The sequence below is a fragment of the Sordaria macrospora genome, chromosome 3, assembly GCF_033870435.1.
Source record: "Sordaria macrospora chromosome 3, complete sequence".
Classification (NCBI taxonomy): domain Eukaryota; kingdom Fungi; phylum Ascomycota; class Sordariomycetes; order Sordariales; family Sordariaceae; genus Sordaria; species Sordaria macrospora.
Genome location: NC_089373.1, coordinates 810,170 through 835,214, shown reverse-complemented (window position 1 = coordinate 835,214; position 25,045 = coordinate 810,170). Strand labels below are relative to the sequence as shown.

The 25,045-nt window shown below is 51.9% G+C and overlaps 4 protein-coding genes across 4 annotated transcripts; 3 read left to right on the top strand and 1 right to left on the bottom strand.

The window, feature by feature from the left end:
* The first annotated feature begins 12,907 nt into the window (after positions 1-12,907).
* On the top strand, positions 12,908-14,975 carry SMAC4_01704 (uncharacterized protein). Its single transcript, XM_003348633.2, has 3 exons — positions 12,908-14,162; positions 14,234-14,791; positions 14,863-14,975. Exons 1-3 carry the CDS (start codon positions 13,400-13,402, stop codon positions 14,889-14,891), a joined length of 1,350 nt encoding a protein of 449 aa, XP_003348681.2. The 5' UTR covers positions 12,908-13,399; the 3' UTR covers positions 14,892-14,975.
* Positions 14,976-18,844: 3,869 nt separating this feature from the next.
* On the bottom strand, positions 18,845-20,026 carry SMAC4_01703 (uncharacterized protein). The gene is made up of 2 exons (XM_003348632.2): positions 19,785-20,026; positions 18,845-19,584 (listed from the first exon to the last, which is right to left on the bottom strand). The coding sequence occupies exons 1-2, from the start codon at positions 19,793-19,795 to the stop codon at positions 19,374-19,376; spliced, it is 222 nt and encodes a 73-aa protein (XP_003348680.1). The 5' UTR covers positions 19,796-20,026; the 3' UTR covers positions 18,845-19,373.
* A 203-nt stretch (positions 20,027-20,229) lies between these two features.
* SMAC4_01702 (mitochondrial 54S ribosomal protein uL29m) lies at positions 20,230-21,505 on the top strand. The gene is made up of 2 exons (XM_003348631.2): positions 20,230-20,917; positions 21,028-21,505. Exons 1-2 carry the CDS (start codon positions 20,384-20,386, stop codon positions 21,295-21,297), a joined length of 804 nt encoding a protein of 267 aa, XP_003348679.1. The 5' UTR covers positions 20,230-20,383; the 3' UTR covers positions 21,298-21,505.
* A 1,164-nt stretch (positions 21,506-22,669) lies between these two features.
* On the top strand, positions 22,670-24,790 carry SMAC4_01701 (uncharacterized protein). Its single transcript, XM_066089633.1, has 5 exons — positions 22,670-23,122; positions 23,201-23,574; positions 23,643-24,185; positions 24,251-24,405; positions 24,466-24,790. The coding sequence occupies exons 1-5, from the start codon at positions 22,989-22,991 to the stop codon at positions 24,655-24,657; spliced, it is 1,398 nt and encodes a 465-aa protein (XP_065946396.1). The 5' UTR covers positions 22,670-22,988; the 3' UTR covers positions 24,658-24,790.
* Positions 24,791-25,045: the final 255 nt, after the last annotated feature.

The window sequence follows — 25,045 nt, the reverse complement described above, 5'->3', positions numbered from 1 at the left end:
CTGGGTAGTCTTTACACACCCTCCTTCCCTCGATCCAATAGAAAGGGACCCCCTTATAAGTCCCTGTTGATCACTTCACCTACACGTAGTAGTGACTATCGCTAATCTACTCTACAAACCCGAGCTTGCGAAGACGGTGAAATCTCTGCTAATGATTTCCTTCGTCTTCCTTTCTTCCGTTCGGCCATGACATCACGCATCAATGAGCCAGTTAGATCAATCCAAACAAAAACCTGGTAGTGAGGTTGTAGGGTCGGGAAGAGTGTGGGATGTAGGGTCTTTGAACCCCCCAATGTCTCAACATGAAAGATTCTTCCATGCGAAGTTGAGCAAATGGGGGATTTTCCCTTCCTAGCCGCCAGAACATGGCAAAGGGCATCACAGCAGGCCATACACAGGTATTGTCACTTCGTGATCGTATCGGAAGTAGCCGGCTGCTTTTAGCTGGAGGTAACAGGATGTAGGTTTCTCGTTCGTACTCACCGTGGGATACAATAGCAGTGTAACATTCACATTGTGCCATGCAGTTGGAAGGTCAGTCAGTCAGTTTAGAAAGTCTTCAAAGCCAAAGTTGTACTCAACTCCGGTCAGGCACCTAGGTATCCTAGGTGTGCATAGTATGGTAGTAATGTACTGGTAATGTACGATTCATCACTCTGCCACTGCCACTCTGCCACCCTGTCTACCGTAGGAGCCGTAGGTATGCTAATGCTACTACAGATGGACGCTATGCTATGCCATGCAAATCAACGGAGCAGCGGAGGTTTTCTCCTCTATCTGTAATTTGACCAACGGCAGCAAAAATGCGAGAACTGTAATATCAGAGAGCCAGTTTCCTTGTACTACGTCAACGAGGCTTTGCAAGTTCATAGGTTGACGGCAACAACGGTGATGACAGTGGCATACATAGCAGGAGATAGGCAAGCAGACAGGCATCGAAGCGTACGTAGTCAGTCTCCTAGTACCTAAGCTATACCGAACAAGGTAATGTTTTTGACGGCGCCTGTCTCGCCAGTCTCGTCTCGTCCGCCTCATTTTTTAATGTGCTTTGGCAAGTTGGGCTTGGGTTTTAGTTAGGTTCATCATTGCCTTGCCTTGCCTTGCCTTGCCTTGCCGTGCTTGCCTTGTCTTGCCGGTACATAGTCAACTCCCAAGAAGCACCAGACAAGATTTAGTTCTGACGGACGATATGCGCTGCGCTGTACACATTCCCGTCACTGTTGCCCTTGTGAAATGGGATTCGCTGATTTGCCCGGAAATACACTGCCTGTCTGGCGGCTTTCTAGTTTTTACCTCGGTGTCGAATCTGTCGACGAAACGTCGAATGTCCAATGTCGATCAAGGGGTTCTTGAAACTATTAGGTGAGCATACTACGTATAAACTACACCAACTGACCTGGCATGCATAAAGAGTCTATGGTAGGCTCTCGACATTTCCAAGTCATGGTCTTTTGAAACGCGCCAAACCAAATCAGAGAGGCATGAGTAGTAGTAATGTGATGGCTTCGGACTTGAGTCGGAAGATCCCCTTTGGTGGTGAAGTGAAGTGAACAGCTTTCCGTTTTTTTGTCTTGGAAATTCTGTTCCCAAATTCCCATTGGCGTTGACATGGCATTGGCATCGTGAGGAGACTTTTTTTTTTCTCTCCCTCCTCAGCCTCTCCAAGCGCTGTTACCATGTGAAATAGGTAACGTAGCAACGTCGTAGTTGCCTGGTAGTAGTAGAAAGCTTGTCTCGCTCCCGTGATCTGATTGGGAAGGCCAGAAGACCAGCAACAACGGCGCTAACAAGCAGCATCACTGCCCAGTCAAGCATTTCATTCAATTCAGTTGACCATTTCCGGGCCGGTTTCTTGTTGCCTGAATGCCGGCCCGTCAGCAAAGTCGTGTCAGTCTGTCAGTCAGTCAGTTAGTCAGTCACATGCTTGTCACTTATCTTTCTTCTGAGTGAAACCCCTCAAGAACATTGATTGACTTGTCGCCCACCATAGACGATGTCCAGAGTGAAATGATGATTTTGGGTGATTAGGGTGATTTCGCAGAATTTCAAGGACCCCCTCCGTCGTGCCAAGACAAATTTCCTTCCCAAACAACTCAAACGATTCATTTCACATGGCTGGCCCATGCTCCACGTCCATGTTCAAACTTGCCTTTTGCCTTTGCCATGACATGCCTTGAGAGTTCTTGACTTGTGAGAGATGTGTCAAAGCATTGTTGGCATGATGCTTTTCTTTCTCATGTGTGCCCAGCAAGCATCATTGTTTGCTCAAAGTTCATGCCACTCTTTCTTGCAACAACTCTTGTCTGCTACCGACAACGACTCATGGAAGCCCAGGAGTCAAAAGAGTCAGGACTCAGGAGCATCACCGCCGTAGTCCTTTCCTTTCTTTCCAGCCTGAATTGAATCGGGCAAAGTTGTCGTCAACCCAGGATCAAGGGTTCTCAAAAGCACACCAAAGCAATACACCAAGCAACGCCAACAGGCCCTAGCACAAGGGCCCTTCTCGAGGCCTGATACTAGCCACTCTGGGCAGTCTAATGAAAAGCCAGGCTACCACAATCACTGGCTGGCTGGCCGTCAAGGTTCGCCCTTTGGCGCAGCTGTGCTTCCCTTTCGTTCCTCTGTCGTCTCTTTGAGTTTGTAGCGAGCAAAGAGCGAGGGAATAAAAAAGACACTATGGTCATGTGGTGCCATTTCCCCTTCCCCCTTTGGCCCCTATCTGGCCGAGTTCCATGGTTCTGGGGTCTTGGGATTTGATGCGGTGAATGAGAGACGGCCTTTTTCGATTGTGCCAAAAGAAACGCAAAATGCTTGGCTCTTTTGGCTTCTTGTCTTTCTTCATGCCCCCAGCCCAGTGTCTTTGAACAGATTTCTGTAGAGAAACACATTCATAACGATGGGCTGTCGTCGTTGGAGATAGTGGGGTCTTATAAACCATACTTAACCTCTCCCTAGTGTGCAGTCAGTGATCTGATCTCTGGGTTGTTGTTGTTGCAGTGGTTGGAAATCCACAGCCCATCAGCGCTCGGCACACTCAACCGTCGTTCAGCCCCTTCAACGGTTCGCCCATGGGCTCGTGGGTGTCATTAAACTCATGGGTCCAGTGGAGTTCCCGAGATCTCTGGTGCACTATCCATCGGGGCGGACAGCCCTCCATCTCAACTTGGGGCCATCTCTATCCGTCCATCTAGCATCTGCCATCCCATCATCCCCCTCCAGTTTGGACGTGATGTGGGTGTCTTGTGCGTGCCCGCAAAAGTCAATTCGCAAAGAAATGTGGGAATGCGGGCGCTTTTCGAGTGGGTTTGGGCTTGGTGGGAAGCAAAGGCGTGAACGGTGGGCGGTGGGCGAGTGGACAAAGTGGGAGCGAAAGCGGGTTGTGTGGGTGGACGGGATCGATGGAAATCCCTCTCCATTTTTTTTTCGTGGACCCTCCCGTCTGCTTGGGCTCTTTGCGGCACCTTCTGGCCCGTGTGTGCGATGCTCGGCGGTGGGGGGCGGGCAGAAGAAGTCCCAGTTTTCCCCGGTGCGCCCACCGCCCCTCCCGCGCCGAACGCTCCAAAAAAAAAAGAAGTTCCCCCTCCATCCTCACTCGCTCCCGCGCGAACCACTTTTTAAGCCCCTTTTTATCCCTTCTGCTCCAGCGGCCGAGATGCTAGATCATGTAGTGTCCCACGCAGCCGTATGGATGGATGATGCGGTGCCTGACCTCATTTGAAGCTACCCCTCTATTTACCACCTGGGTACATATAGAGGGCGTGGGCGGCCACCACCACACCGCGTCGCCAAGGGACTGGGAACTTTTGAGTACCGTTGTCTTGGAGAGCAAAAAGAGGGGTGGTGGAACAACAAGGGGAAGGGAAGTGGACGATGAAGGGGAAGATGAGAGGGGGTCTCCAAATTCCACTTGCAACGTCAACTCGCTTGATGAGGACGATGAAAAGCAGATCTGTGAATGAGAAGCGTTGGCGTGCTTTCTCTTCGGCGACCAAAAGACCTTGATAAACAGCCAACATCCAACCACACTCAAAATCAGAATTCCCACGCCCCGAGAGAAAGCCGTGACTTTGCGCTGTCCTCTGCTCTCTTCTCTCCTGACCAACCCGTTTTGGGTTAGGACTTCTTCGGCACCTAGGGGACCTCAACAAAAACTTCCCTGATTTGATATCGGCGGCTTGGCTTTTGTCAAGGACCAGATCTCTAGGTACCAAGATTACCACGATACAATTGCAATACCACTGTCCCCTGTTCATCACAGCCGCGACGTGAAAGCAAAGAGATTTTCGAAGTTGGTTGGAGTTGGGGGCCAGGAAGTTGCATGGTTACACACAAAAAAAAAGCTAAAGAAAAAAAAAACGTCAAAGCGAAGAGAGACCGACAAGTGTCAGAAAGGAGAATGGCCATTGGTCGAAAATTTGACATGCAGCACGCAAGCCAAGCGAACAAGGCAAAGGGGAAAAAAGATCTCAGACACTCACAGCAACGACGAACAGCGCTAGCCACGTTGTTGACCACAACGGAGCGAGGAGGCCGGCCTGTAGCAGACCGCCAAGCGGCAGTCAAAAAGACATCGGCAGGCCGGACCAGTCGGGGCCTCCGTGAGCCGACCTCTGTTCACGGCCAAGTGGAGCATTCCTGGCAAGGACCAGGCCGCGAAAGGCCGATACCGCGGCGTGGAGCCATGACTCGGGTGAAATCAACAAGCGAGCAACCAACTCGATGATGCTCGTAGCGGTTTGTTCCGGCCAGGCTTTACGACTGGTACGTTTTGCCACAAAGAGCCAATCTTCCGATCCCGATTGTGCTGATGCCGGCGATGATGATTGTGGTGAAGATACGGAAGGGGGGTCTAGTGATTTTGAGATGTCATCGTCGAGCCCATTCGCTATGTATTTACCATGTTTTGTAACAGGTTTCTAGAAGCTGTTGCGGGCGCTGCCGCTGCCGTTGCCCCTTGCCAGTGGACAGTGGACTACGCTCTGATGGAGCACAAAAGCTTGAACTTCTGATAGACTCAAGATGGTACGAATCAGGAGAGCTTCAGATTGTCTCAGGCCTCGTAGGCTGTGGACTCATGACTTGTTTGGACAGCCAACGAGGCGGTTGTCCTTGCACTTCACCGTTCTTCATTGCCAGCAACAACGCCGAGTACATGCCGTAACAGGTCGCCTACAGCGGGCTTATCACTGCTGCATTGGCGTAATCGGCACCCTTTGGCTGACACTCTGTAGCGTTGGCTGGAAAGGGGGTGTGTTTTGGTGTGCGATGTTGGTGATCTCGATTATCGGGCAAAAACTCTTATTGGCCTGGTTAACATCACAAACACTCAGCAACCGGCCAACCTGCTTTACACATTGGTCGGGTTCCTTTTGACACCCTTTTGTTAGGATTATCAGGCCATTTGTTGCAGCCCGCGGAGCACGGTCATGGCCACAAAGGCATTGCTTCCTCTTCCTTATGATGAACCTGCGCAAAGTGCATTCAACGCCAGATCTTGGTGTTTGGAAGGGTCCCTGTGTTTCTGACCAGGCTTACCAGTGCGTAGCGAAGTCGAAATTTCGAAATTTCAACTGCATTTGCAAAGTTGCGGCCGTGAAATCCTCGCGCGAGTTCCTTCAGACCGAGGTTGGACAATGCATCGGTGTTAGCGTTGCAGGATCCTGGCGGCGATCATCAGCCATGATTTAGAACGCCAAGACGGATTTCCATTTTAGGAATCACCGCCGAGGTCGCAGCTCGCAGATGGTTCGCTCGCTCATTCATTTCTACCGCGAGATGCAGAATCACTTTTTGGTCGTAGTCGCCTGTCATTTGGTGAACAAACGAAACTGACCGCCAAGGGCGTCGGGGATGAGTGTGTCCTTTGACATTTGCAATGATGAGACGGCAGTGCAAGGGGGTACGAAGAAGGGCCGAGGGCTTGCTTCGAGACGGTGTCTTGACTCGTTACGGTACTGTACGTACACGTACTCGCAGGCTTGGGTGTCGCGGCAACGGGGATGAACACTCCGGGCTTCTGAATTCTGCGAGCCTGTGCAACATGCCCACAGAGGCTGGACCATGGTGCAGACGCTCCCCAAGATCATCGGGGTAATGATGAGCGAAGGCAGCCCGCGTGTCGGAACTTTTCATTTGATGAGAAGGGTGCGAGAAAAGCCAGGGACCGCCTCACAATGCCATTCCGGAGAGCGGTCCTTAGTTGCCGGTGGAAGACACCGACTGCTCCAGGACGAAACCGCCTTGATTATGTCGTGTTGTTAAGTCTGGGAAGCAGTTGGGCAAAAGAGTTGGCTAGCATTGCTGCAACATGAAGATCATGGATGAGTTAGCCTGGCCTGTGAAATTGGCTGGCCATCGGTGTATCGGCGAGACTGGTGGATAGCTCGGCGGTCAATTATTTGTAGGGGTCTTTGATCCCGGATTCAGGTGCGTGTTTCAAGACAATGGCCTCATTCATATGAGATGGCGTCGCGGGTCAGCAGAGCTATGAAACGACGCCCTGTATGAGATGGCATACCCATTCACCATTGTTCCCAATATTGGGATGTTGTCAAGAGCGGATTCCCATCCAGCATGGCATGGCCCGTCATTCCGGAGACGAAGACGGGAAACACTGGAGCACCTCGAATCGCCGCCGGATTGGCTTGGACCGGGGGGTCGTCTGGGGGCAGCTTGGCCCGCTTGGCCATTCCATAACGGAAACCCAGGTGTGGGGGGTAGTTGATGTGATGGCTGGATTTTCAGAGACAGACACAAAGCCAACGGCGGCTGCGGAATTGCGGTTGGCTTGTAAACCATCATCGACTTCGGTTTTGAGAAGAGTGTGCCGCTAACTTTGGATTTCGTAAGCTCGGGCAAAGCTCGGACAGAATGGCGTATGCAAAGATCACGCAACTTGCTCGTCACACTCCGACCTCGTCCCTTCCGCTTCCGTAGGAAGTTTTTTTTGCTCTGGAAGAGGCACTGCAGCAGGCGTCACGGGGATATTGTGCCGGCAGCCGGCAAGCAACAGCCATCCAGCCATGGTGTCGCTTTCCGCGGTACCTGGCAAATGGGAATTGTAAGGAAGGCAGTGTAGGGGACATACCGGCCCGATGTGGGAGTTGCTCACGTTGAGCGTTGAACGCTCTTTCCCTAGGTGCAATCTAATTTCCTGGAGAGGAAAGGGCATCCGTCGTCGTCAATGCCAGCTCTCGCTTGTTTGGGGGTCGAACCGTCCTAGTTACATTCCATCCCCCGTTTCCAGGTGGTTGGAGTTGAGTGTGTCGAGGGTTCATCATGACACAGTGTTGCATCCAAGAACGCCACCTGCCTACATTCGAGACAGGGGACTGGCAGTACATCCCGGTACATGATGATGGAAAAGGTGTGGGAGGTTGTGAAGGTGATTTGAACGAAGCGAACCCCGAATACACCCGCCTGCCGCCTTTTGTACATCTCTGGATAGTCTCTCGCTCGATTCAGAACGCCAAAGACGACACATCTCACGCAGTAATGTGACCACACAAGAATCTGGTTTGGAATGTCATATTCTCCCGTTCCGACCGGCTGATAGAGAGTTGGTCGTTCGGAAGCCGTGGGAGGATTATGTACGGCCAGTGGTAAGCATCCAATTTTGGACACCCCCCAATTGCAGCAGGTGATTGATAAGGTAGCCGTGCATCCAGATATCTCCCCGGCAAGCGACCAACAGGATGGAGGTTGGTCCTTCGCGAGGCTGGCGGGCAGGTGGGGAAATCTTTTCAACGACACCTCAAAGCTCGATACCTTCGGGCAGCTTCGCTCGTCAAGGTCGTCGTCGCCGACAAGCTCTGCATAAGGTTTCGCGATGAAAGGCGCGTATTTCGGTACGATACCATCGCATAGGTACTTTAGTTCTAGTCGCATGTGGTGATGGACTGACGCTACCGCAGAGACAGTTCACGACCTGTGGCCCAAGCACTGTAGCAGTGCAGTCATGAATGAGCCTGACTCGTCTCCTATGTAGCGACGTGGCATGCTCTTTGTAACGGCTGTCGCGAATGCCACGGCAGGCAGGACTTGACTGTGACATTGGCGCACGAAATCCAGAAGCGGGAGAGGGAATTTTCGAAAGGCAATCGAGTGTTGTCGACAATGCTGCATTTTTGGCGATGGATGTTGCTCCCGTCGTTGCTTTTTCGATTTCGATACTCCAGCAACCAGCTCCGGCAATCACTTTTAACCTCTGTGGGGGATTCAGCCGGCTTCTAGAAGTGGAAGATGCCCCAGAATGCCCCTCATATCTCCAATTTTCTATATGTTGCACAGAACCCGCAGGAGTGGGTTCGCGATCAGGACCCTCCCAGAGCCTCACTTCAGTTCTCGGATCTGCCCTGCTGCCCAGCTCTCCACAGGCACACACACCGTTTCGACACACTGGGAGGGGGCTGCCGCCATTCCAGCGACGCCACTGGTGAGACTCGAGACACCAGTCCGACACCATCAGCGGCTCGCATCGCATTCCTCCAGATCCCCCCCCAACGACAAATGATGCTGGCCAGCACGCGACAGTGCTGAGGGTCCTCGAGGGGTCCTTTGGGGGGGGGGGGATTGGGCCCTGTGGTGCTCCAACGGTGCCTCCAACGCGGATACGCGTGCGGGTTGCGGTTGCGGCTAACGCGCCGCCGCATCGTGACAGTGTCGCAGCAACCAGAGATCTGGCTGATGAGATCTTGCAGCAATGCAAGAAAGCCTGAAACCCAACGAGCCAAGCCCCTACGCAGCGGTAGTATTGGAGCTATTGGTATTGTCGACGGTGAGGTGGTGAGCGATAGGGTAAACAATGTTCCCTCCTCAGTGCCCAAGGTAGCAGTCAACCGCTACCTATCAAGCCCCCTTTTCTTGCGTCCGTCGGTTACGAAATGTCGAAATTCATTGCGATGACAGGCAAGCGAAGACTGTACGGAATCTCATGGTAATTTTGGTTGAAATTACTCGAAATCACCCATGGTGTCCTTCGGCCATCAGTCCCTTGTCTGCGTCGTCGTCATTCATCGTCGACGATGGAACGGTACGGACGGTACGTCCACCCACAGTGCTAGCCTGTACAAGCAAACCCCCCTCACCGTTCGACAGAAGACAAGGATCAAGGAAAAGACAAGGATAGGCCTCTCTCTTCAGGCTTGTTTCGTTCGACTCTTGACTCGCCGATGCTGCACATCATCCCACTAATCTGCCAGAAAAAGTTCGACCCATCCGACAGATGCGGTCTCATCTCTTAACTTGCAACAGCATCGAGTTGTGTTACAGCGTTCCCGTCGCCGAAGACAACGTTGCTCATTTGTGCCATTTGAGCTCTCGCCATGGTTATCCAAAGCCACAGCTTCGTGAAGGACACAGCACGAGATATTTGGACCAGAGCTGGGGCAGTGCTAATTTCTCCAGTAATTGGCTGAACCAGGGACTATGGTAGGGTTCACTGAAAACTTCCGAAGATGCCAAAATGCAGCAGCGGCGTTTTGGTTGCTAGTAACTAGCTCAAGCTCTTTTCTCGCTCCGCCAAGTTATATTGTCGGTGTGCAGTCGAGGGAGTCAGTGTATTCAAAGGTTACCAAGACCCGAGTCGCGAACTACACTATAGAGATCTCGGTACACTTCAAAGACTTCTTTCCTCGTACAAACGGTGCCTTGAGGAGAGGAACGGACGAGTGGGAGAACCGGGCCCTCACCGCAAGTTCTGCACTCTCTATTCGTTCCCCTTGCTCAGACTTGACGAACAAGAGCAGTAATGAAAGATATCAAACAGTCAGCCAACAAAGACAACTTCAATTGCCACTCTATGAGCGAGTTACCAAAGTCTTTTCACCACTGCAACCTGATACTGACCATGAACCGGGCATCATTGCCTTCAGGGACTTCTGGGCTCTGTCCAAGTGCAGCAGGCTAAAGTCAGCAACCTGAGAATCAACAAGTGTCTACCTACCAAGTGCCGGCCTGGCTTTGTCGCAGGAGGCCTGGTCCCTGTAGGCCCCAAGACGTGATGTTGACTAACGTCGACGCCAAGTAGCCTCGTTGGCCAGCAAATCAAGTTGTTTCTGCTTGTCGCCGTCTTCGCCGTCGTCGAGATCTCCTGGAGGAATGGACGTCCATTGCGTCGGGGATCATGCTGCCAAATTCCAACCAAACATGGATCTGCTGTCGGGAGAGGCGCAAGCGCTACTGAGGATGGTAATGCGCGGTTTTCCTTCATTCTCTTCTGTTCCGCTTCGACGAGTTGGTTGCTAGCTCTATACAATGTTACACCCCTCCTCTCCAGTACCACAATGCTGGAGTCCTTTGGGGTTATTTACCGTAACTGACTATCATGGTGCCCGCATTATCTTTGCCAACCTTCCTCCGGTGCTATGAGCCAGTTCAGGATAATCTGCTATGTCTCTATGCGCTCCTGTTTACAAGTCCACGGATCGGCGCAAACACGACACTACACAGTAGCTTACTACATATACATAGTAGTATCTGCTCCGTACGAGCGGGACACTTGTTAGACGGTTTTGAGACTCCAATCATCTCATTTACTTGCTGTGAGCTGAAGGTTTAACACACTTGACGCCTGAAGACTCTTGGAACCTGGGGCAAACCAGAGGAATTGCTATAGGAACGTTAGCCGAGTACAAACGGCAACAATTGGAAGTCCCAGGCATCGTTCACACTCTTTCAAAATCGTACGTCGTTAGTCAGCTACAGGCTGAGCTCATCATGGAGGCACGTGGACATCGTTTGGCAACTGGAAGCCTAAGTTGCTAGAGCAGAGCGTCACGATATATGCAGATCTCGGACACTCTGGCGGGCTCGGCACGCCGGACCTCCCCTAGCTGGCATTTCAGCGACTTCTTCGCTGATTGAAACGTTGTCGATGATCTTCCTCGCTGGTTCTTCTTTGCTTGAGAACAATCACAATGGTTACTTTTAGGGAAGGCAGTGATGAGCGCATCACTTGAACACAAAAGCGCTACCGGCTGTGGCAGCCCGGATTGCACCAATGTCTGCCACCACTGCCTATGTCGGACGGTAATAACTCGCGTTTGTAGACGAGACAATACCATCTCGAATCGAAACAATGGGCGCCACAAGATTTCGACCTCTTCGTATAACAAATTGTACACTTCCCGCTTCCAGACCAAGATAGAACACTGTGAAGCTATTACTAAGAAAAGGCTTGGATGGCTTGCGTAAGCCTCGACCGCAATCGAAGGAGAGAAATTGCAAGTTGCCGCCACAACTGATAATCCATCTTCGCAGAGCAACACCTTGGTAAAAGAATATGAAAAAAAAAAAAAAAAAAAAAAAAAAAAAAAAAGACTTCACATTTGAGCCATAATGTCGGAGAAAGTCAGGGGCGTAATCAACATAGCTCGTAACTTCGCCTGGTATGTAACTTTCGTAACTTTACATTGGTCCAAGGGGTCGTTTCAGAAGTACCGCAAAGTCCAATGCGATGCGAAAGCTACGCTAAAATAGCCTGGGTACAGAAAAGTACTTGTTCGAAAGAGAAACTCCCACAATCTAACCGCAGTCTTACACTGTGCATCCATGAGGTCACTTTGTCAGATTCTTTCTGTCGAGGTTCACCGTCACGGTCATGTATACGAAAAATGCTGTGTATCAGCAGCTGTCAACTCGGTGATCTCTCCAATGATGATGAGAACGAAAGAGATCATAAAGAATTGAGACGCCAAATAAATACACACTCTGCCAGCAACCAAATTGTCTCTTTATCGGTGGTTACTAGAATTTTTGGTGAACTGAGCTATCAGACCGCCGCAACTGGAATCGGGAAAGTTGAAAACACCGCGACTCAAAACCGCGTGTGCGATTTGTTCAGACTTCCAGAGGCTGACCATCTCACGTAACCTAACCTTGACTTCCTGTTGTCGTAGGAACAGTAACTAAGAAGTCCAGAGACTCAACACATCATGTTCGAGTCCCGAGAACCAAGATGATGACAGCTTAAACTATTTTGATACCCTCTTCACCCTTCAGGATTTGCAGGCTCAAGCCGTTCCGTGGTAGACCAGATGAAAACAGTCCGGTGTTGGATGCCATTCATTGCATGCTGTTGTACAGCCTTGCACCAGACCCGGCAATTCCCGCTTCTGCTCTCGGGAATAGAACCCTCAAACAAGCCGGTGCAAAGTCACAATGCACCATGAAAACACCCAACTTCTACTTCATATCGCCAGTGTTGTTGAAGGAGAATGCAAAGTGACTGGCAACCTCATTTCTCTCTCTCTCTCCGGCTCTGTTGTCCTTTTGGTCCGCGCGTGCCCGAAATGAAGGAACCCCTGCTCTCCGTGCTCGCTCTCCGACGGTTCCCTTCAATGTCCGCTTTGTGTTCGTTTCAACCACCTGGCTTTCGCCCTTCATGTTTCTGCGGTCTGTGACATTTTAAATCGTCCTTCGAAGTTCGAACCTGAACGAGCACCAGCAGCACTAGGCCGTTCGAGAAACCTTCGGAACCAAAAAGCAAGTGGCGTAAATATAGACAAATAGCAATGAGGAAGCAGCAGCAGCAAGTTCACAACTTTTATACATCGGAGACGTGTGGATATTTACACTACAGGTCACCGACTGGATGCGCAGACATTTTATTTCCTGTCTATCAGTCCAATCTGGAGGGGGAGGGTGTATGAAAATATCGTCGTTGGATTTTCTTGAACCCCCGGCAAAGGTACGTACCTCAATTGCGCTACGTGATTGGAGCTAGCCGGTAACGTAAGACCCACCCTATCCACTCATCCGATTCTCCTCTTCGCAGCTTCACCAGCGCACAGGCAGGGCCTAGCACATTTTTCGTACTTTGTACCTCACTCAGAGTGACGCTGGCCTCCTTCCAAAATACAAAAAGGCAACGGCACCTACAAAACGCGAAGGCTCCACTTCTGTCCTCCGCCCATTTTTTCTCTCCACCTACCAATCTTTTTTCCTTTTGAGCCTCAACCCAAAGTTCAGGCTTAGGGCATTCTCCACCTCTACGTGTGTATACTCCTCCAACAAGTTCGTCGCCGGCATTAACCACGATACTGGATCGCAGCTTCATCTCCCACCGCCGCACACGATTTCTCCCCCAGCGGCCCGTCGCACCACCAAAAACAACGTTGTAGCGTCGTCGCATTACTGTCGACCATCCCGTACTGTCAGACTTTTACCGACAACGGGCTCGAGTGCATCGTCGGGCAAACAAGCGCAACGCAGGTCTTTTTCTTTGCCTTGCTACCCAATTCCGAGCCATTGGTCTTCAGGAGTCTCTCCAGCCAACGCGCCTTCCGCTGAAGATCCAAGTCCGAGACAAAGAGTCGCCAGAAAAGAACCCTATTCGCGCCCCCGTTGCCGGATGGTTTTTTCTGTGCTCGCTACTTCACGGTAATTTTCGAGACGGATTATGGAAGGTTTGCCGCACTACTCGACGAATGTCATAAACACGTCGGCAGCTTCATACAACCCTTCGCCCTCAGCCATTTCTCCGCACCAGCTCCAGCAGCAACAGCAGCAACAGCAGCAACAACAACCCACCGCGCCTGCCCCCCCGCAGACACTGCCTCCTCTCCAGCCCAGCAACACGGTCATGCAGCAACCTCCTTCCTACGGCAGCTACCCTCACACCCCGAGAACTGCAACCCCCAACACGCCTGCTTCCACTAGCAACATGGCCAGCTATCCTCCCCCTCCCCCCAACGGCGCTGGCCGCGGTGCTGGCTATCCCATGATGGGCAGCAACCCGTATCCCCAGCAGTCCTACGCGACATCTTCGGCCATGATGCCCCAGTCCACCACCGCCGCCTCGCATCCCCAGCCCATTGCCCCGGCCCCGTCCCCGGCTAACGGCCGTGTACCCCCGGTGCTCCGCCCGATGCCGGCTGGTGGAGTCATGCAGCCCGGTATGAACTCCCCCTACGGCCAAAGTCCACTCATCGCCGCTCAGGCGTCAATGCTTCCCGAGGGCGATCAACCCACCCACGTGGTTGGCTCCCAGGGACGCCGTGGGATTCTCCCTAGCGCGCCGGGAAAGCCCGCTGCTCCCGCTGCCGGCAGCGCGTCTGCGAAGAACCAGATTCCCCAGAAGGATGCCGATGGCAAGTTCCCTTGCCCGCACTGCACAAAAACCTACCTCCATGCCAAGCACCTCAAGAGGCATCTACTCCGCCGTAAGTTCATCCCCCGAGCCCTTCTTCTTTCCTAGTCATTGAGGGTTCAGCATTCTGACAGAGTTGAGCAGACACCGGCGACCGCCCTTATATGTGTGTCTTGTGCCGTGATACCTTCTCGAGAAGTGATATTCTGAAGCGCCATTTCATCAAGTGCTCCGTTCGTCGCGGTAACCCCACTGGAGCCAGCCATCTGTCGCATCCCCAGGCCCACGTGAAGAAGAACGCGCAGGCCCAGCAAAAGGCTATGGGTGAGGGTGGCGATCTGAACCACATGAACGGTATGGGCAACATGACCGCTGACGGCATGGTCCACCCTTTTGGTCTCATCCCCACCTCCGATAGCATGAACAACATGGGCAACAACCAGGATCAACTGTCGAGATCCAGCAGCATCAATAGAATTGATGATCAGAATCGTGACCGGAGAAGCATGACTGGTTCCGCTATGGGTGGAACCACTCGCGGAGGCAGCTTCGACCAGACTTATAACGGTCAGGAAGTTAACAACAACATGACCGCCAACATCAACCCCCAGCTTGCCAACTACAGCATGCCCCAGCAGCAGAATGGCATGCAAATGTTTGGTGGATCGGGCGGTACCGATTGGTCCCAGATGTTCCAGAATGGTGCGCAACCTCATACCCATTTCAAATTTCGTCCTACATAATATGTGTTCTGATCTAATGGTGTGGTTCAGGTCCCGAACGCAATCAAACCCGTGCTTAGGAATCGCCGGTTAAAAGCGAAGAATTCGAGCGGTAGGAGTATCTGACGACAATCGATTCCGCCCCTCGTCCCCGATGTCGGAGTGAACTGGCTAGCCAATAGCCTCATCAACAAAAAATACCAAAATCAACAAAATCATTTAGACCTGGCCAGATCCCTCCGACAACGCCATGAAATCCGATCGACTAGCATTATAAGGCTGTGTTTTCGGGTCCGATAATATCCGCGAGCGTTGCTCGCATTACAAGCCAGTCCCCATGAATCCTCACGTTTTGCGTATTGGATGTCATACGTTAGCGTTGTTACGGCGTGTGCTGATTAGCCTTGTGCTTCTCACCGCAGCCCTACAGGCTAATACTCGTCAGGTCTCGAGATCGATGGTGGTTTGGAGCCCTGATGGGTAAGGTCCCTGAGGTGTTGCTTAGACTCTTTCTACACGTCTCGTTGAGTCGCGGAAAGTTGACGAGCCTGGCCTTGCGGACCTAAGCGTGTTGTGAGTGGGAGGACCAGACTGGAGTTTGAGAGGCACAGCGATATGATATACCTGTTCGGTATATGTACAAGCCTCTGGCATGAAGAGAAGACAAAAAAAAATGAAGTGAATACAAAACATCCCGGGACCGCCTCTTGTGTATCAAATCCATGGACTCGATTGTGTGGCCAAAATATCATTACCTGCTTTTCTGGATGAACTGGATCGATCAACCCAACGACTTCGCATCATATTTGACGTTTCCGGTCCCTTGGTTCCTGGCGCTGTTCCGGCATTGACTCTCAGTTCGATGCTTCCGGATCCCGGTTGCCCTTGATCTCAAAAACACGCGACTGAAAATACCGCGGGTATCCTGCCTTACTTTGAGATGGGACCGATTCCGCGGTTGACAAATGGATGGAATCTGGATGAGCAGCAGAAGGGAGTCAGCACCTTCTCATACGCGAAGGATGCCGAGCACGACACAGGTTCTTGGTCGATCGACTGGTCGGAGCAGCTTTTTAGGGTGTTGTCCCGACTTGTTTGGGCTGACTTGGGCAATGCGGAAACCAATCACACGACGGCATCATCCTGATCCAACACTGAGCGCTTCTTGTCATTTCCAAACAAGGCCTCAGCGAAGAACGCAAAAAGCCATGAGTTGATCGATACATCAAGTTCACAAGAATTGGTGACGGTTACGACCAATGGAGGATCAGGGTACGACAATTATCCATTTTCAAGAGGGAGGATAAGCGATTGGTTGGCAACATTACCCGAGGCATCCCGCAGAAGTTCGGGTTCATTCACTGGGTACGATGCAACACTTCGGACAACTGACAAGTTACGAGAGAGGAGGCGAGTTGAGCCGTCAGATATCACCCACCGCTTCCGCTTCCGAGCATGCGGTCAGTTATGAAGGGACCAAAATGAGAGAGAAAGAGAGAGACAGATGGGGGGACGGCAACTGACGTTCGTTCATGCACCAAAATACGTTCTCCAACATCGATCGGACAGCGAGCACTTCTGCATCAATGGCGTCATCATTTTTTCGGGTTGTTTTCTCACTTTTTACATTCGTTTTGACATAGTTCTGGCTATTTGGCTTTCTAACTGTTTGTTGCATCAACCATGAGCACCGGGGGCTCAACGGGGTTTCGAGGTCGGATCTGGTCGGACCTTTGCGTTGTGCTGCATTGTGTTTGCGAAACGAAGTGATAGATTTCTGTTTTTCTGTTTTACGCATTTTTTTCTTTCTTTTACGGCTTTGCATTTTAGAAGAGAAGAGAAGACAAGGCAAATCTCCCACCACCCACAATGGCAGGCACAACAAAATGGCAAATGGCAAGTTATAGACAAGGCACAGGCACAGGCACAGGCACAGGCACAGGCACAGGCACAGGACAGGGCAGGACAAAAGACAAAAGAAGAATTTGGGGAAAAAGAGAAAAACGGAACAACAGGAGGGGAGGGCTGGTAAAGCAAGGGGAACTGGATTCCCAAGGGTGGAAGGGGAAAACGGCATTTGAAGGGGTACTCGGTTTGACACACCTACGTCCTCTCACTCTCATCAAAACGCATCGTTTTTGGCGTCGTCATCGTTCCATTTTTCAACATCATTCAATGGCCTCTGTCAAGTACACGATGAACAGATGGCATTGCTTGATGAACGGTCTTCGGTCTTTCGGTCTTTCGGTCTACATAGTCACGGTCACCCGGTCGGTGTCTTTGGGGTTGGTTCAAGGGAAGTGGTATACAAAAAAAGGGAATGGGGGAAAGGAGCAAGGGTAGAAGGGGGAAGGCAGGTAGAAGGGGGCAAAAGGGAAGAAAAGGCAGGGAGTGAATAAGGGAAAAGGAATATTGGGAGGAAAGGGTGAAGGGATGGGGGTGTTGAATGTACCATCATAGGTTGTTCAGTGGATGTGCTGGTTGAGGGAAATTGTCTAAGTCTATAGATAGAGTTAGACGGTAGGTAGGTTTAGTAGTGCAAGGTTGAGAATGGAAGTGAAGCGTTGATGCAAGCAAACTTTGAAGAAGCAATGACAGTGACTGTGAACATATTCTCTGAACCTTTTTGAAACCACAAGGTTTGCTTATAACAATGTGCCCTTCACTGTACGACGCCTCAGTGGCATCAACTCACAACATAGGCAACACAGGGTAGAAAGCAGCGACCCAGCCGTCAACACATTTGCCTTGATTATTGAGGTATTTTATCCCATCCATACACTTATCCCCGGTACCCCCAACCTCCCCTTCTAGCGGAGTACCATATGTAATCCACTTAAGCATAAATAAACCGACTGGCTGAGCCCCACCGACAAATCCAGAGATGTGGACGGCGGGGACGGATCAACCCGGGCCCAGATCAGCCCCAGACAAGATCAGATGGAAGGAGCCAAAGAAAATCTTGTCTTCCATCCCATCCTTTTCTTCACTTCTTCCTCACACGGTTCTAGACTATCAGAATCTTGAGAGCAGCCTGAGATACGCGGGCAATACCTTAACTACTTAGGTACAGCTGAAGCGAGTTTGGGAAGAATAGAACCGTTAACTGTGGTTCAGTCAACCTCAACCGCAGCCACGGTCAAGGAAGAAATGATTAGATACGTACTTAAATTTTCACTAAAGCGTGGTGGGGGTTTAACCAAAACGGAAGGAAGGAACGAAGGAAGGAACGAAGGAACGAAGGAAGGAACGAAGGAAGGAAGGAAGGAAGGAAGGAAGGAACGAGGATAATCTTCCTCTACCTCCACCTGCCTTGAATCTAGTAACGACGGGGATAAATTTCTCGATGACGTGTTCCAATTGTGAATCAGAGGTACTTTGTAGTCCTTGATCTTCATGATCATTCTGGGAGCAGAGATATTGATCTAAATTCTGCCCGTCCAGGTTTACCAACCTTGCTAGAAGCCTAAGCAAGGTTGGTAGAACATGATGAGCTTCACGACCATGATTACGGGGTATCTCATGATCACGTAAAACCTCGAGTATCTGAAGGTCAGCTCTTCTCGAGCGTTTCGGTCTGTACTATAGGTTTCAAGTCGGCTTTCAGTTACCGCTCAAAGATAAAAAGATACAAAAAATGCGAGTAGTTCGCGGCGGTTTGGTTGAAGTTGGTTTGTTTCGTTTAACAGGCCCGGGAACGGGAGGACGCCGTCGTGTCATTGTAAAGAAATAAGTCACGGTCACCGAAAGCAGAGCAGCTGTGTGAAGGGGTGGCGGTTGTGTATCTTGGATGGGTGAAATGTCGATTCATCACGATGCGAACAACGGTGACAGCTTCTCAAGTGAAGAAACACTCGGTTCGCTAATAAACATAACGGGCTTGAAGACCGGGAAAGGTTTGTCGGTTCTCTGCTGTCCGAGACTGAACCATCTCCAGAACATATAACCAAATGAGCGTAGAAGAGGGATACTTGAACTGGAATGTGTGACTGCTGTAGAGGTAATGTCGGTTTTTCATGGTTCACAGGATTGGGCTGAGCTGGCTGTACATACATAGCATAGCCACTTAGTCTACTGTATCATATCAAGAGTTTATACAGAAGTCTATGCGGTATAAAGGGGCAGGCGGTGTCTCGAATCGTTATAATGGCTTGCTCTTGTTTTCCCTGACTGTGACAGGTGCTGGTGCTGTTCTGTTTCTGTTTCTGTTGTTGTTGTTGCTTCTGTTGCTGTTTGCGGCGCTGTTGTTGCCATGGACGACCCATGCCCAATTGCTCAACTGGCTACGCGCTTCGTCTTCCGTTCATTGAATGTTCTAGCCTTCGGTCTTTCGCTGGACGGAGGATGATTTGTCCTGTTACCCATCCATTTATCCATCCAGGCTCGTTCGATACCGTCCTCCCACTTCATCAGCCTTCTCCGTTCGAAGTCCAAGATTTAAGGAAGAAATTACCCATCATCAGGTCCCGGTGGTGGCATCGAGAGATCTGCCCCTCTTCATATCTGCATTACCATCACCATCACATCCCCATCACTCCGACTTCACCCTCCGCTAACAGATCTCACTTCTCGCTGCCAATGACCTTCTCGATCTCCTTCTCGACCTCGATAATCCGAGGCTTGTACCTCTCCAGCGCCTTGCGGTCCTCTTCAGTGGGAGTATAGCCGAGCTTTTCTTCGGCCTTGTCAGACAGCTTGAGGCCGATGAGACCCCAGAGGGTGAAGGCGATACCGACGCCGAGGCGGGCGCGTGGAGAGAGGTTGCGGTAGGTTCTGTGTTTTGTTAGATTCGGGAGGTTCCCAGGCCGCGGCAAAAGAATGGAGGTATTTGGCTGAATGTCATGTCATGAAAGATTCGGAAGTAAAATTGAATAGGGTGCGATGAACAGAACATGTGAATGGTGTAAGTGGTGAACAGGCAGCCGGCGGGCAAGGAGTGTCAGTGACTGGGATCGGAATCACGAAGCACTCACTGGAAAACCATGATGTCTACCAAGAGAATGGCAACTTCCGCTGCTCAGCGATTGAAATCAGAAAGACCTGACGGACTTGTGAGATTTGGAAGTCAACGACCTCGGGATAAAGAGACGGTGTTGACCTTGTGTCGTTCGATGAAAGTTGTCATTGGTAGGAATATCGTCAAGTAAACTTTAAGTAAACAGCACATAGCCATATGATTGGCCAGGAAGTAATTGGACGTGAAGTTATATTCAACTTTAACCTTGTGTGTACTAGTGTAGACTGTTAGCGGCTGCTACCGTGTTTGCCGCCAATTCATCCGGCAATTCGTCGTCCGGACTGATCGATTAAGACCAATGAGGATTCCGTGTGCGGCACGAACGGGGACCAAGCTCGGACCCACCTAAATTTTGCGGTTGCCAGAGGCCGTGGAGCGAGTTGCTGCCGTCCCGGAGCCGCACCGCAGTCCGCAGTCCGCACCGCGCGCCTAGATTGACAACCCACTGCGACTCGGACGACGGTGCATACGGAGTAGCGGGCATCGGGTTGGGATTCACTCACACTTTCACCAACCAACCACCACCACCACCCACCACACCACAACCGTTCCGCCATGGCCTCACCAGCCGCCCTCCGGCCCTCCATGGGCGCCATTATGCAGACCTGCCGCTCGGCCGCAGCAGCACCCAAGGTCGCCGTCGCCGTCCCGGTCAGAGCGCTTTCGACCTCCGCCGCCCTCCTCAAGCGCCACAAATACCCGACCGCCCGCGTGACCCGCGACAACTCCAAAAAGCGTGGCGAGTCTGCGCTGCACAAGTCTGGCACGCGCTGGAAGCTCTCTGTCTCCGACGAACCTCTCCCCGAGCCCGTTCCCCGCGACGAGCTGCCCCCGATCCAAGTCGACGAGAACCACGGCCTCTGGGACTTCTTCTACGACCGTGAGACCGTCGCCATGGCGCCCATCGAGCACGCCAAGCACGGCCGCGCCTGGACCGTTTCCGAGCTGCGCAAGAAGTCGTGGGACGACCTGCACAAGCTGTGGTGGGTGTGCGTCAAAGAGCGCAACCGCATTGCGACGGCGAACTGGGAACGCACGAAGAGCGAGTTGGGTTTCGGTATGGCCGAGGCCAACGAGCGTGATCGTTATGTAGGTGGATGGCTGATCAGGAAGGAAGGAAGGAAGGAAAGCCCGTTTAATGGGCGTGTTTTACAGCAGCAGAGAAACTGACAATGGTTCTCTTTTCTTCAACTTTCTAGGTCAAGCAAACGATGCGCGGAATCAAGCATGTGCTCACCGAGCGCTTCTATGCTTGGGAGGATGCGGTGAAGTTGGCCGAGCAGGACCCGGAGATCGACCTGTCCGACCCCGAGAGGCCCTACAAGCCTAGCTCATTCCTGGAGGCGGAAGAGACGACGGAGCCTACCGAGGCCACCGAGGCCACCAGCGAGGCGCAAACTACTACCACACAAGCCGACATTTTCACAATACCATCAGCGAAGTCCCAGGCCGAAGCTCCCAGGGTATGAGCGAGGAAGCGGTTCGGAGAAGGAAGACCATGAAGTATACGGACGGTCGGTCGTGAAGCTGCCCCTGCAGTAAGAGGACGAGGGGGAAACAGTCACGAAATACCCCGTTTCCAAAAACAAACCACCACACATTGCAACCAACCTGTATCGATAGTGTAACGAGCATCATATGTGTTCACTGTACAACAGCCCAAATTCAACCGGACAGGCCACGTTCCAAAAGAGGGAAAGGGACATGTGGCCTGGGAGTTTTTTTCATAAAGGAAGCCAACGAGAAAAAGAAGCCCCATGGGGTTCATGGGATACCTATGGGGTGTCTAATGGATATCAGGCGGTCCCCTGGTCCGTCCCCTGGTGAATAGTGATGGGCTGAACTGAACAGCCGAGATCCGGGGTGCGTGAATCTCTCTGTATACCAACATCTCGCTTAGGATCTGTCTAGATTTCCATCGTAGCTGGGGAGATCATCATCGGCGCCAACCTGCAACAGGCGAGACCATGGAGAGGTCATGAGGAAGGGCAATGACAGGGTCAGTGGCAGGTTAGACGAGACAAGCTCGTCTCAATGTCCAATTTTCGGAAACAAAATGGAGAGAGTGGTATATCGGATATATATAGGTATTTGGCGAATTCAATTATCACTGCGGGACCATGGAAAGATGAAGCAAAGCCAGGGATCTTTCATCCGTCAAATGAATGGTCTTCAATGTGCTGTCTCTGGTTGTTGTCTTGGGCCTGGACATCAAATCATAGCGAGACAGATAAAGTCCCACCAAGGGACATTAGGGGGTCATTACCGACCGTCTCCTTGGCTCCGGTCTAGCTCAAAGAAGCTCAAAGCGGGGTCCCGTTCCCGCCCCTCATTCTAAGACTCCCCCCACTTACCACGACGGTGACGATCCAGGAGCCATCCGCTACCACCACTGGCTGACAGCAAGCCTGGGCTAGGAGAGACCGCCTAGGTGACCGCCTACCTAGGAGCCATGCATTGGACATGCCCCCTACTTTCATCAGAGTTGTCTTGTGTAGATGTTGCCTTTTAATGGCTTTGAATGGTTGAGGTTCGTTGACAGGCAACGATTATGATCAATGTGGATGGACAAGACGGAAACCTGGACCCATGCCTGACAGCTACCTGCACCTGCACACCGTACTTGCAACAGGTCGAAGCTGCTGTTTGGCAGGCGGTGCAGGCGGTGCCAGCGATGCAGCGTGCAGTGGCAGCCCAGTGCGGCCCCCAGCCCTGAGTCCATCAACGTAGTCCCTTGTCTCGACTGGAGTGTCAGTGCCTGGTCGTAGTCCAGTGTCCGGGGCGAACGTGACCGACGCCGCCTCCTGTCAGTTGTCCCACCAGTCTACGAGCGACGAGGTTCCAGTCCCCGTCCCGCCCGTCATCTATTATCTCCCAGGTCTCTGGCTACAATCAATCCACAGCAGGCGACTCCTCCCCATTTAGTACTAAGTGATCCGCCTTCGACTTCGTTCCTCCCGTCCCATTCTTCTTGTTTTCTGTTTCTTCCATTCTCCGTGTGTTTGTCCTGCTTGCCATATACCATCCATCTACCATACCTACTCTCACCAACCCCACCACCCCCCTCTAATCCAAACAAGCTACCTACCTGTAGCTTGTTGCTTGTAGCTTGCAGACCGACATTACAAAACAAACAACTAATACTATCAACACCACAACCATGGCCGACGAGATCGCCAAGGAGTACGATGTCATTGTGCTGGGCACTGGCTTGACCGAGTGTATCCTTTCGGGTGTTCTCAGTGTCAAGGGAAAGAAGGTCCTCCATATCGACCGCAACGACCACTACGGCGGGTTCGTACTTCCCCCCATTCAGCCCCCTATCGAACCATGACGAAGAACACAGACAAGCTAACACGGCTGTTTGCGCAGTGAGGCGGCGTCCGTTAACCTCGAGACGCTCTTCAAGAAGTATGGCAACTATGCCGCGGGCACCGAGCCTTGGAAGCAATACGGTCGCCCCAACGACTGGAACATCGACCTTGTTCCCAAGTTCCTCATGTCCTCTGGCGAGCTCACCAACATTCTCGTTTCCACCGACGTCACCCGTTACCTCGAGTTCAAGCAGGTTGCCGGCAGCTACGTACAACAGGGTACTGGCTCCAAGGCCACCATCGCCAAGGTCCCCTCAGATGCCGCCGAGGCGTTGCGCTCGCCCCTTATGGGCATCTTCGAGAAGCGCCGCATGAAGAGCTTCATCGAGTGGGTTGGCGAGTTCGACCCCAAGAACTCGGCCACACACAAGGGTAAGTTTGGCCAAAGACAACACTTGCTGTCTTATCCGTTCAGACGCGCTAACTATGGGCGCGTTCAGGCCTCGACATGAACACCTGCACCATGAAGGAGGTCTTTGACAAGTTCAGCCTCGAGACCGGCACCAAGGACTTCGTCGGCCACGCCATGGCCCTCTACCTCAACGACAACTACCTCGATACCCCTGGCGCCGCCCCTGAGACCATCGAGCGCATCCGCCTCTACGGCCAGTCCGTCGCCCGCTACGGCAAATCCCCATACATCTACCCTCTCTACGGCCTCGGCGAGCTTCCTCAGGGTTTCGCCCGTCTCTCCGCCATCTACGGCGGTACTTACATGCTCAACACCAACGTCGACGAGCTCGTGTACGAGAACGGCAAGGCTGTCGGCATCAAGGCCACCATGACTGGTGTCGAGCCCGAGATGAAGTTCGAGACCCGTGCCAAGATGATCCTCGGCGACCCCAGCTACTTCCCCGACAAGGTCAAGGTTGTCGGCCACGTCCTCCGCGCCATCTGCATCCTCAAGCACCCGCTTGCTAGCACCAACGATGCCGACTCGTGCCAGTTGATCATTCCCCAGTCGCAGGTTGGCCGCAAGAACGGTAAGTTTGCGCCTTTGCATGTTGAAAGTGAACATCGAAAGCAACATACTAAACGATTTGTCTAGATATCTACATCGCTTGCGTCTCCTCCGCGCACAACGTCTGCCCCAAGGGCTACTGGATTGCCATCGTCTCGACCATTGCCGAGACCTCTGCGAACCACCACCTCGAGCTCGCCCCTGGTATCGAGCGCCTCGGCAAGATCGAGGAGCAGTTCATGGTATGTTTTTTCTTCCCCTCAAAACCAGGCAATCACAATGCTAATAATTCGCCAAAACAGGGTCCCCCCATTCCTCTCTACGAGCCCCTCGAGGACGGCCGCAACGACAACATCTTCATCTCCAAGAGCTACGACGCCACCAGCCACTTCGAGACCTCGACAGAGGACGTCAAGGACATTTACCGCAGGTGCGCGGGTGAGGAGCTTGTTGTTGAGGGTCTTAGGGAGGGTATCCAGATGTCGCAGGAGTAAATTTTAACTTTAGCTTAACTGGGAACAACTGGGAATTCAGGATGGATGGGAGGAATGACTACTACTACAGGCCACAAGATGGATAGGGTATACTACAACAATACATAATTTCAAATGGTTCTTTCACATTCACGTTCACGTTTGCACTCATCGTGGCCAGCTATTGCAATTCAGATGATTCCATGGATTTGAAATTTTGTAGTGAGGAAATGGCAATCTGCCAATGCGAACTTCGGAGGTTGAAAAAGAAAGTAGAACGACAAATAAGATAATCTCACATGTAATCAAAAGTTGAAGCTGCCCCTGTTGTGTACAGTGATGTTGACACCGTGGGTTATTTGGGATGTGGATAAGCTCTAGGCAGCCCCTGAGTTCAGATCTTGTGAAC

Excerpts from the sequence above, each read along its gene's own strand:
- SMAC4_01704 (XM_003348633.2), top strand. The coding sequence starts at position 13,400 with ATGGAAGGTTTGCCGCACTACTCGACGAATGTCATAAACACGTCGGCA. Across the intron at positions 14,163-14,233 it reads CAAGAGGCATCTACTCCGCC|ACACCGGCGACCGCCCTTAT; the intron begins GTAAGTTCATCC and ends AGAGTTGAGCAG. Across the intron at positions 14,792-14,862 it reads GTCCCAGATGTTCCAGAATG|GTCCCGAACGCAATCAAACC; the intron begins GTGCGCAACCTC and ends GGTGTGGTTCAG.
- SMAC4_01702 (XM_003348631.2), top strand. The coding sequence starts at position 20,384 with ATGGCCTCACCAGCCGCCCTCCGGCCCTCCATGGGCGCCATTATGCAG. Across the intron at positions 20,918-21,027 it reads CCAACGAGCGTGATCGTTAT|GTCAAGCAAACGATGCGCGG; the intron begins GTAGGTGGATGG and ends TCAACTTTCTAG.
- SMAC4_01701 (XM_066089633.1), top strand. The coding sequence starts at position 22,989 with ATGGCCGACGAGATCGCCAAGGAGTACGATGTCATTGTGCTGGGCACT. Across the intron at positions 24,186-24,250 it reads GCAGGTTGGCCGCAAGAACG|ATATCTACATCGCTTGCGTC; the intron begins GTAAGTTTGCGC and ends CGATTTGTCTAG. Across the intron at positions 24,406-24,465 it reads AGATCGAGGAGCAGTTCATG|GGTCCCCCCATTCCTCTCTA; the intron begins GTATGTTTTTTC and ends TCGCCAAAACAG.